Source organism: Protopterus annectens, chromosome 2.part1 (genome assembly GCF_019279795.1).
Source record: "Protopterus annectens isolate FY-2018-M chromosome 2.part1, PAN1.0, whole genome shotgun sequence".
Lineage (NCBI taxonomy): Eukaryota > Metazoa > Chordata > Ceratodontiformes > Protopteridae > Protopterus > Protopterus annectens.
Window position 1 is genome coordinate 1,797,230,487 of NC_056729.1, and position 12,426 is coordinate 1,797,242,912.

The window sequence follows — 12,426 nt, forward strand, 5'->3', positions numbered from 1 at the left end:
GCAAAAGGGTATCCTGTGCCCCAAGTCAGCTGGACCAAGGTAATAGATGATTCAGCAGCACCATCTTTGTGACAAGTTGTATTTTCACTTTTGATGTCAGGACCATCAGAAGGCTGTGGGTTCTGTGCATTACAGCAGCATTAACACTGCAGTGTAGAATAAGGGAATAAATCACTCTTAATGTGCTGCTCTTTGGATGATATGTTAAATCAAGGTCCCTACTTTCTATTCTAGTTCTTCTGGTGCTTATTAAGGTACAGTGGCACTTGTTCAATGAAGACCACAGGGTTTTCCTGTTGTCAGAGATTGAGTAAACTGGAGGTGTAACCCAAAGAGGTCTAGAAAATTCTTGCAGTCACTGTAAGAGGAAGACCAGCGCAAGACCTAGGTGTTAATGCCTGTTGTATGGGCCTCTCAGTGTTGTTGTGTGGTGAGATAATGTCTGTGCTTTACTGGTTATTTTAGTCTTAAAAATTGCATTCCATGGCGTTATTTTAATGTAAAACTCTTCATTTTAGCTTGATGGAGAGCTTCCTGCAGAGGTCGTTATTGAGGACTTTATGTTGACGATCCCATCAGCTCGCCCTGAACATGCTGGAACATACATCTGCACTGCGACTAACAGGCAGGGCAAAGAAACCGTTATCTCCATGCTAAAAGTCAAAGGTTGGTGCAGTAGGCAACAGAAGTAAAGCATAGTCATATGTTTGAGTAAAGTGATTTGTTCTTGTGTGTTACGTACCTTGCATTTGATTGCCTAAGTACAGCAATGCATTTTTCTCTTTAACATTCCTAATTTATGTGTACTAGTTCTTAATAAAAAGCTTCATAAACTTTTCATTAAGAGTATGACCACATAAATGTATTCTGTGCAATAGTGACACCACTGCATAGTAAGTGGATGCATCCATACATTTCAATAAACGTACCTCCACGCATACATAGGATGTGTCCATTAAAGTCTGTGATTGTTCCCCGAATCTAATCCTAACCTGATGCCACCAGCAATTTTGTAAATTTATTTGAGCCATAACTTTAGTAATTTAGTCCCAGGTATGTTATAAGAATGAGAGAGAGAGAGAGAGAGAGAGTACAAAATGCATTGTAGAACAAAACTTGTCTTGCCCTGCAAAGCATATACAAACATGAACAAAACAGTTTAAGGAAGTCTTGACTTTGTTTTCAGTGATATATGTGTCTAAGTACATTTTTACAAAAAATGTTTTTCACAGACTACAGTATTTTCTTATTCAAATAGCAAATGCCATACCTTGCAGTGTATGCAATGAAGTCTCAGTATTTCCACAGAACTAATTTCTTATAGTTCAGATATTTTGTTTTACTTTGCTGGCATTATGAGTGTTTACAGAAAAGCATATAAATGAAATAAACTGCCTTAACTTGTCTTGAAGTGAATATTGCTAACCTGTTAGCCAACAAGTTCTGTAAAACTTCACTTCCCCTTCCCCACCACACTTACCCCAAGACATCCCTACAGCCCATCCTGTACCCTGTATCTCTAAATAGCATACTGCCTCTGACATCAAAAACACAGCATCCATGGGACCTGATAACATCCAACAAGAATTAGCAATGCCACTGGGTACTTTTTCAATCATAGTCTAAGCACTGGCTTCATCCCAGCTGAATGGAAAAAGGCCACCGTTATCCCCTTGCACAAAGGCGGTGCTTCCACTGACCCCAGGAACTATAGACCTATTAGCCTGACTAGCCTTATCTGCAAGGCCATGTAGAGAATCATCATGGACCTTAACAAAGACATTGGTAACCTCCAAACACTTGACCCTACTCAATTTCGATTTGTCAAAGGGAGATTATGCCTGTTAAACCTGGTGGACTTCTTCAAGACAGTCATCAGGCCCTTGATAAGGGGAAATCTGTGCACACAGCCTACCTAGACTCAGCCAAGGCTTTTGACACTATCCTGCACTCAGTCATAATTGACAAACTCACGCAGCCAGGTATCAACCCGTATAACAGTAGAACCCATATAGTCAAAAATATTCAAAATGTGGGAATCCACCTCTGACAGCAGACCTGTAACCAGTGGTGTTCCACAGGGATCAGTCCTGGGGTCTCTACTGTTTGGAATCTATTTCTCTGAAGTGCAATCTAAAACTAAAGGTCTGTGGCTGACAGAGTTTGCTAATGACTGCAAACTGGGAGTGGTCATATAATCTCCACATGATGTCAGCATCCTACAAGAGGGTGTTGCACAAACAAATGACTGGTGTCAAAGTTATGGCCTTAAAGTCAATGTAAAAAAATGTATTATCATCCCTTTCAGTAAGACTGATGTTCCTGCTAACTATCACATCAGTAACAACACCCTAAGTACTAACTCAGTGGTGAGAGACCTGGGCACACAGGTTGAGAATGACCTACCTTTGATCACCATGTCTCCACAGTGGTAAGAAGGGCACTGTCTATTGCTTAAGTAAGGCCATTGCCTCCAGAAAAAAAGAAGTTATAACCTCCCTGTACTCTTCTCTCATCAGGCCAATAATTGACTACAATGCCACTTTTTGTTGTGTACCTTTTTTCAAGTACCTGCAGCAACTGGAGAGACCACAAAAGGACCTCACAAGGAAAATTCAAGGTCTTCATTATCTGTCCTATGAGGACCATCTGAAATCACTGTCACTTTATTCTGTCTCATACAGACTGCTGAGAAGTGATCTCTGCCTTGCATATAAGGCAGTCTTTGACCCTGTTTTATTGGAAATGCTGTATATCCATATCCATAAGCCAAATGGTACACTGATTATTTGCTCTAATGGCCTTAACCTGGTATGTGACATCAATTGAACCTGCTGGAGGGACTGATTTGAATCCCACAGGTTACCACACCTTTGGAACATGCTCCCGCTTCATGTCAAGCAGAGCACCTCATTGGCCCTCTTCAAACTCAATCTGGACGATTGGATGGGTAACCATAAGTACACCCCAGGGGTTCCAATTATGTCCCTCTTGGACAGGGGTGATAGAGGCTGAACATGGGAATATGGGTAAAACTTGGCTGGGCTTGTAAGGGCCCTAGGGCATTAGCCTAGTAACCCCATATGATCCTATGAAGGACAGTACGCATTCATTGCTGAGTAACCTTTTCATTTTTATGGTAAATTGTTTTTGATAAATTTGAATTTTAATTTTTTGTAGGTTTTACACAGAGCAGTAAAGTGCAGTGATAAAAGCATACTCCAAATGCCCATTCTGGCTGCCACAAGTACATCATATCCTTATTCAAATAATCATCTGTCATTTTTTGAAAAGACTGATATTTTCACTGTCTTATCTTCCCTAGAAGAACAGTTGTATGTTTTAATTGGCATTTTATTGTTTATTTTATTAAATAGCCTCAAACTGATTGGTAACAGAAGACTCAGACTTATTAATATGTTTGTTATTCTGATACAGCTACAAGGCATTAGTGCATATTGTTTTGCTGGTAATAAGGGGATACTATTTTGTTAAATGACTTGCTAAGACATACACTTTGAAAGAGAAATTTAAGGAGTCTAACCCCAGAGTACAGGATAAAACCTGATAAAGTGTGTATAACCTTAACCCACTGGCAAAGCTATGCCTCAACAAACCCAAATGGACTCAACAAAAAGACACCACCTAACACCACACATACAGTCACAGGCAAGGCAAGCAAAGCACAATTCCCAGGGGTCTCATCACAGGGGACTCTGTTTTAAGACATGCTGATGTCCTACTAACCAGGCCGAACAAGGCGAAGATAACAGTTAGTCGCTTATCTGGAACCAGGATCCACCAAATCACACGTGCACGTGAGTCATTACGCCTCAGGTACCAGTATGAGTCCATCATAGTCCATGTAGTTGTAAATGACTTGAGACATACCTGGACTACAGGAAGAGAAATGTTATGGAGTTCATGGACTATGTGTCTCAAGCTGGTATGAGACTATCATTGAATGGCATATTAACGTCACCTAGTATGATGCCACAATATGAGTGAAAGGTGACTGATTTTAACAGTTGGATATCTTTCTTGTGTCGTTCTAAGGGGATCCAGTATTTGTCAGCTTGGGAGGACATGAATAACAGGCTACGTTACTTTGTCAAGGATGGTCTGCAGCTGCTGGTTTTAAGCCTTTGAATACCGGCTAAAACTTTATCCCCCGCTGTCCCACAGTGCTTTTTTTAGGCAATGCCAAATTGAAAACCTACCAAAATAGCAAAATCAACTCATCCCCAAGGTGTTACTGTTCAAAGTCAGGAGACTATATACAAAATTAAACTCCTTCCAAGCCCTTGTTACACTCAAGAATGCAGACATCTGTGCAGATGTTCTTCGTGTTTCACTGTTGCAGTCATTGCATTTGGGTTATCTGCTTGCAGTAGCCCTCAGTCAGCCTGATTAACAAAGTCTTGGGTCCTGCATCGGTTGCTGTCCCTTCTTCCATGAAGTCAGGTCATCAGGGGTATAAAACATGCAGCCGACATCATTACATCAGTCTTTCTTGCCGTGCAGTGCCCGAAGCAGAAGCAGTTCGCAAGTGCCGGTCGGCCGACTCCTGAAAAATTTTGTTTTTAAGTTTCAGAACTGAAGTCTTCAACTAAAGCTAAGTACCCCATTGGGGAAACATTTTCTTGCTCCTTACCGATGTCAGTAAAAGTTAATAATTGCATTACTTGTGGAAAGTAAATACCTCAAAGATTTTCATTCGTACTGTATTCCTTGCCTAGGCCCTGACCACAATGTACCTTGCTGTCGGTTTTGTGCCTCATTTAATCAGCACACTATCCGTCATCGGTATATTTTCGCCTCTAAATATTTTGGTTCTCAGTTTAATTATCCAGAAATGTCGTTGGTTAATCATCCGACTACTGGGATTCCAAAAAACGCAAAGATAAATACAGAGACAGGCCGCCTAGGTCCAAAGCTGCCAATGACGCTTCTCCTAAGCCAGTCGCCAGTTCACTGGTACTCATGAGGCGCTTTTGCAGCCCCTGATACCCACTACTTCTGATTCACAGGCCTCTACTGAGACCCATTCGGATGCCGCAAGATGCTTCAACTGAGGAACCTGCGGATGTCTCTACCTTGGATGGGTCCGGAGCTGCTGTGCAGGCACCGGCTTCTGAGGGTGTATTCAGGCCTATGGACTTGCATATTAAACCGACACCTCCTTCTTCATTTAGGCCTAAATCTCGAACCATGCCTAAGAAGATCTTATAATTCTAATCAGGGGAAGCCAGCCACCCCCTTCTAAGAGACCTAGGACTCAAGTTGTTTATGAATTTTCTGATCAGGATTCTGATTTCTCTGATTATTCTGATGATCTGGATTTACCTTTATCTACTTATGAGGATTTTGATGCAGACAACTCTATTCCCTCAGCTTCCCCTCCAGAGGATTTTACTTTTGGTGAAACCTTGCATACTCTAAGGGAGCATTTCCACTGGGAAAGCCAGGATTTTTCTGATTCAAAAAAAAGGCTTAGGGATTTCTTACTCATAGGTTCATAGGTTGGTACTAGGCTATCAGCCCTAGGGCCTATACAAGCCTAGTCATAACAATTCCCTGGCTATTTCTTCCCACACTATTTACTTCCCTGGACCCCTGTCTAGCAGGGCGACTGACATGATCCCCGGGGTGAATTTCCTTTCTCCCATCCCTGCCTCAGCATAGGCCTTTAGCTATACCTCCTGTACTAGACATTGTTGATGATGCCTTTTTGGAATCTAGTTTGGCCCCTGATTCTTTGCCTCCTGCTGCCAGAATACCTGACACATATTACAGGGTTCCTGATTCACACAAGTTCCTTTTTAAAAATCCCATTGCGGATCCAGAGACTGTCTCACAGGGACCCAAGGGCATTAAGGTTTCTACTGCTAAAAATCCTACCCCTACACTTCTGCAACCTTGACCATTAGGGCTTTAAACTGCCAGTTTCATATGTTAAAGTATCAACAACATGTTACTGTATTGTTTAAACAGAAAATGATGTTGATTCCTGACTGTGCTGAAAATAAAGAATTACAGGATTTAATGCATTCTGCTGAATAGGTTGGAAAACATACTTTGCAATGTGGATTTGATTCATTAGAGGCCTCTTGCAGGGCTGCGGTTACTAGGTCTATGCTCAGAAGGCATGATTGGCTTAAGGAGCGATCTTTGCCTGATCATGTTAAAGCTAAACTGTTGGATGCTCCCTTAAATCAGGACCACCTGTTTTTCAACAAAGCTGAGGAAGTTCTTAAAAAGATGGAAGACAAAGCTAAATCTATGCAAACTGTTAAAGATTTCTTACAAGTTCAGTCTCCTAAATTTAGTAGGCATTGGCCCTCTAAGAATTGGTCCTTTTCAGCTCCTTCCATGTCTTCTCAATCCAAACCCAGACACAGCAGAAACCCCAGGTTTCAGTCCCAGGGGACACACACGACTAAGCAGTGGGGGGCTTCTACATCCAAATCTGGGAGTAGTAAGACTCCCCCTATGGAAAACTGTCTCAATGACTTGCTTTTAAAACATCCAAGCACTTCCCAACTGAATGCTCCTTTAGGCAGAAAGATTGGTCTGCAGGCCAAAAACTGGGAACTCATTACCCAGAACAAATGGGTTTTAAATATAGTCTCCCAAGGATACAGATTTCACTTCCACATGTTACCAACACCAAGCGTGTGGCCAGATCTACCCCCAAATCAGTGGGCAGAGGCCCAAAATCAAGTACTCTTTCTCTTAAGCATGGGGGCTATTCAGTTGGTACCAGAAGAGGAAAAGGGACAAGGTTTCTATTCGACACTTTTCCTGGTACCCAGAAAAGACAATGCATGGCATCCTATTCTGGACCTTTCTACTCTAAACACCTATTTGGTGATTCCAAAATTCAAGATGCTGACTCTTCACCACCTACATCCTATGCTAGGCAAAGATGCATGGTTGGCAACACAAGATTTAAAGGAAGCCTACCTGCACATCCCTATCAGGGAGTCTTGCAGAAGATACCTATGCTTCAAAGCAGGTTACATGCACTATCAGTTCTCTGCACTGCCCTTTGGCTTATCTACTGTGCCTAGGGTATTCACAAAGTGCCTAGCTCCAGTCATTGCATTTTCAGGCAAAGAACTATTCAAATATACCCATACCTGGACGATTGTCTAATTCAGGCAGAAAGGCAGGACATACTTTTGAATCATCTGGCCTTTGTTCAAAGGGTGCTGACTTGTCTGGGGTACACCATAAATGAAAAGAAATCACATCTGCTACCCTGTCAACAAATTATATTCCTGGGAGCAAGCTTGAATACAACTTCCCAGATGGCTTTCCTCACACCAGAGAAACTGATTCATTTGACAACCTACTTCAAAGAAGTGGCCACAAAAACCCAGCTATCTGCAAGGCAAATACTGCAAGCCTTGGGGTTCATGGCCTCCTGCATTCTTCTAATTCCATATGCAAGGCTGCATATGAGGAAACTACAATGGTTTCTCAAAAGCCTCTGGTTTCAACATTCTCAGGATCTAGAAGCAATGATTCCTATCATACCTTGCCTATGCCTAGAGTTCCTTTGGTGGGAAGAGGCCTGCCACCAAAACAGGGGACTACCATTCACACTACTCCCTGCTTGCCCAAACCTTAACAACAGATGCATCAGACTATGGATGGGGGTTCACCTGGCAGGGATGTCCATTCAGGGCAAATGGAACCCAAGTCAAATGCACCTGCACAGAAATCAAAAGGAAAGGTTAGCTGTACAGAATGCTCTGACAGCCTTCAAGGACCACATTCTTCCAGGGCAACTAATGGTAAAGACGGACAACACCACTGTCATGTGGTACATAAACAAGCAGGGAGGGTACACATTCTTAGCCCCTCTGCAAACTAGCCATGGCATTGTGGAGCACAGCCTTGAGCTACCAAGTGAAACTACAAGCACAATTCCTGCCAGGAAAACAAAATACACTGGCAGACGGACTAAGCAGAAACCTCATGGACCCACACAAGTGGAAAGTGGAACTAGGGATTTTCAACATGTTGACAAGCAAATGGGGGAGCCCAGATTAAACCTGTTTGCCTCCCCCCAGAACCATCAATTGGACAAATTTTGCCAAAGATTCCCCACAAGCTAGCTTGCAGAGTGGATGCTCTACCCTTCAGCTGGAAAAAACTGTCAATTTATGCCTTTCCTCCTCTGCCTCTGCTCTCCAAGGTACTACTAAAGATCAAACAGGACAAGCCAAGGACAATTTTAATTGCCCCAGACTGGCCACTCCAACTCTGGTACCCCCTCTTGTGCAGTGTGTCATGCTTGGCCCCATGGCAGCTGCCTCAGACTCCTTCCCTGTTGTCTCAGCAGGAGAACCAGATTCTGCACCCTTAGCTGCAAACCCTGAACCTAGCAGCCTGGCTAATTACCTAATCTCTGCTTTACCACCCCTCAGTAAATCAGTGATGGATATCATTTTAGAGGCAAGGAAGCCTAGTACTAGAAAATCTTATGCTACAAAATGGAAAATATTTTGTGCCTGGAACCATCCTCAAGGGATGAGTGCAGCAGTGCCCAGTTTACCTCAGATTCTACAATACTTGACTGAGATGCTTCATAAGGGCTTATCCTTTTCCTCCATCAAAATGCATGCCTCAGCTATTTCAGCTCATTGTAGCACAGAGCCTCCCCTCTTCTCTCACCCACTGCTCAAGCAGTTCCTCAGAGGGGCCAAAAATTTAAGGCCACCCAAGAGAGCTCCCACTCCAGCCTTGGACCTTAACATTGTCTTGGAGAAACTCACTCTTCCTCCTTTCAAGCCAGCTGCTACTCATCATCATCATCTTCATCTTCTTTCGGCTGTTCCCATTAGGGGTCACCACATTGGATCATCTGTTTCCATTTATTACTGTCCTCTGCATCTTGCTCTGTCACACCAACCACCTGCATGTCCTCTCTCACCACATCCATAAACCTTATCTTAGACCTTCCTCTTTTCCCGTTATCTGGTAGCTTCATCCTTAGCATCTTTTTCCCAATATACTCAGCATCCCTCCTCAGCACATGTCCAAACCAACATAATCTTGCCTCTCTGGCTTTGTCTGCAAACCTTCCAACCTGGGCTGACCCTCTAATATACTTATTCCTAATCCTGTCCACCCTCATCACACACAGTGCAAATCTTAACATCTTTAATTCTGCCACATCCAGCTCAAACTCCTGCCTTTTTGTCAATGCCACTGTCTCCAACCCATATAACATAGCTGGACTCAGAGCCAGCTGCTACTGCAGATTTAAAATTCCGTTCTTGGAAAACAGCTTTCCGTTTAGCAGTCACTTCAGCAAGAAGGGTATCTGAATTACAGGCTCTTATGGGAGTGGAGCCTTTCATCATCTTTCATGCGGACAGGGTGTCCCTCAGAACCAGTCCCTCCTTCATGCCTAAGGTGGTATCCAGTGTGGCTCTTAATCAGTCCATTCATTTGTTTACCTTCTTTCCTAACCCACATAACAAAGGGGAACGAATACTGCACTCCTTAGATGTGCACAGACAACTTAGATTCTATTTGGACAGGACTAAACCTCAAAGGAAATCTGAACTGCTGGAGGCATTTGCTGCAGGGACAGAGGGAAAAGCTATTTCAAAGCAAATTATTTCAAAATGGATAGGCCACTGCATTCATTTCTGCTATAAGCACCATGGTAAACCTATTCCACAGGGCATCAGACCCCATTCAACCAGGGCTGCATCTACCTCTACAGCTTTTCTCAGGGGTGTCCCTACCAGTGACATCCTAGAAGCTGCTACCTGGAGTTCTGTACATACGTTCACCAAGCATTATCATTTGCCAATTTTCTCTAAATCCAGAGCTGGCTTTGCCACTGCAGTCTTGCAGGGCCTTATAGCTGGTCCTAATTCTATTTAAATTCCTCCTCCCAACCTTAGCTTTAGGAATCTACCCAAATATAATGACTGCAACAGTGAAACAAGAAGAATATAGTACAGTTGTGTACACTTACCATGAATGTAAATGTTCAAGTGTATTCATTGCTGCAGTCCCTCCAGCCCCCTTTCTTCTTTTGGCTATATCTCTACTCTCCCTTACTATGTTCAAAAGCTTTTTGGTGTATTCGCTTTTTTGTTGGAGGTATATCCTTGTATTTATAGATTTAATTGCTTCCCATTAGGGGGGGCACCTAACATCTGGGTCAAGATAAACTGATGTAATGGCATCGGCTGCATGTTTTATACCCCTGACGACCTGACTTCATGGAAGAAGGGACAGCAACCGATGCAGGACCCAAGACTTTGTTAGTCAGGCCAACTGAGGGCTACTGCAAGCAGATAACCCAAATGTAATGACTGAAACAGTGAATGCACTTGAACATCTACATTTATGGTAAAGTGTATACAACTGTACTTTACCAAGACATGTTTTAAAGCAGCAGAGAGTACCCTACCACACTTATAGACCAGTAGCCACACAGACAAGGATTACATGTGGAGGTGTTTCAATGTCACCCTCCATATTACTAGAGGTTCACAATGTGTACTTGGATTTTCTGGAGACACTTGCCACCTGACCTAATGCCTTACTCATGGGAGAATTTAATTACTCCTCTATAGACATGGAATCCTTCACAGACTCAAATCTACAGGCACAAAGATTCCTGGACTTTGTAAATACCAGTACATTTGACCAAATAGTGAATAAGTCCACTAGAGGCTCCAACATACTGGACATCATACTCACACATATAGGAAAACATTGCACCTCACCCCAATGTCTCGTCCTCTCTGGTAAGGTGCAACCATAAAGATGTCTTCTTCAGAATCAAAGTCAGCTCCGTAACCCCAGTAAAAACAGTAACAGTTAGGAAATATTCCAAGGCATACTACCTTTTATTAAGTGATGGCTTGTCAAAAGTCAATGCCCCTGCAAACCCAAGAGCACAGCAGTCTACACTGAATTGTCAGTGGCTGCATAGAGGCTACTGTACCTACCAGAAGTAAGCCCATATCTAGCCCCAGAAACAAACTGCCCTGGTGGCATCCCAAATTAAACAGGACATACAACAAAATGATAAAAAATTATAGGTTCATAAGTTCATAGATTACTACTATGCTAACTGCACTTTGTGAGCCATTTTAAGCCTAGCCAATTACCTTATGTGAGAACCAAAACCTGCATCTTGTGTTTGTAAGGTAAACACCTTAATCATTATGTCAACCTCCCCACCCAGCAGAAAGATTTACATACCCTGTACTAGAATCCAGGACCATCTGCACTCCAGTCCTAGACGTAACACCTGTTGCCACAAATTTATCAGGAGGGATAATTCCCATAAAGATAAAAAAATCTTTCACCATACTAAATAGGCAACTAAGATGGCTAATTCAGTTAAGCAAAGCCAACTTTGAGGTTAAGATAGCCTCCGAGGTGAAAGATAACCTAAGGCCTTCTTCAGCTATTTCAGGAACCTCAAGGGCAGCATACAGTGATGTGCTGAACTGGTGGTTAATGCTGTCACATTCAGCAAACCTGGCAATATAGTGAACCTGTTACTGGACAAATTCAGGTCCAACTTTACCCCTTTCTCACCCCAACCATCGCCCAAGAAATACCTTCAAATGTAACCCCTCCAACTATAACTAGGGATCATGTACTTACTGCGATTGCCAAGAGCACAACCTGAATGGGCTATGCTAACATTCCAGGATGTCTCCTGATTAGTCTAGAATGCAACTTACCAGGACCCCTGGAGTCACTATTTAGCTGTGGTCTTAAAACAGGCTTTATGCCAGAAGAATGGAGGATTGTGATGGTCATCCCCCTTCATAAGGGAGGACGTTCTACAGATCCTGGAAAACTATAGACCCATTAGTCAAAAGAGTCTTATTTGCAAAGACTTGGAAAGACTTTTCATTGAAATTATCAACAAGGACATAGGAGACTTTCAGATACTGTATCCATCCCATTTTGGCTTTGTCAGAGGAGGGTTATACTTACTGAACCTTGGAGACTTCTTTGAAAAGGTCAGTAAGGCAATGGATGAGTGAACAGCGATGCATACTGCCTGTCCGGATCTGGCTAAATTAGCTGGTACAGTACTCTACTTGAGCTCAGCGATGCATACTATCTACCCAGATCTGGCTAAATTAGCTGGTACAGTACCCTACTTGAGCTTTGTCAACATTATAACCCCCTTTGTAACACACTGGATATCAAGCTGGCTCACGAATGGGACCCAAGAGGTTAGGATCTGTGCGGACACCTTCACAAATAGGCCAGTCACCAGTGGAGACCCTCTGGGCTCTTTTTTGTGCATGTTTCTGTTTGGCATCTACTTGTCAGAGGTCAAAGCCAATGTCAAAGGCCCCTGTCCAACCAAGTTCACAGATGGTTGCAAATTGGGAGCAATCATTGACTCCTCCCAAGATG

The 12,426-nt window shown here is 42.9% G+C and overlaps 1 protein-coding gene across 11 annotated transcripts in view; it reads left to right on the forward strand.

Moving 5' to 3' along the window:
• The window catches only part of HSPG2 (heparan sulfate proteoglycan 2), a 2,126,006-nt gene that overhangs the window by 1,814,286 nt on the left and 299,294 nt on the right, over positions 1 to 12,426 (forward strand). For all 11 annotated transcript variants that reach the window (XM_044063227.1, XM_044063230.1, XM_044063231.1 and 8 more), the window contains 2 exons: positions 1 to 39; positions 519 to 666. The exon at positions 1 to 39 is cut by the window's left edge and continues 74 nt beyond it. In XM_044063227.1, coding sequence (XP_043919162.1) covers positions 1 to 39; positions 519 to 666 — 187 coding nt within the window. The remainder of the gene's footprint in view (positions 40 to 518; positions 667 to 12,426) is intronic.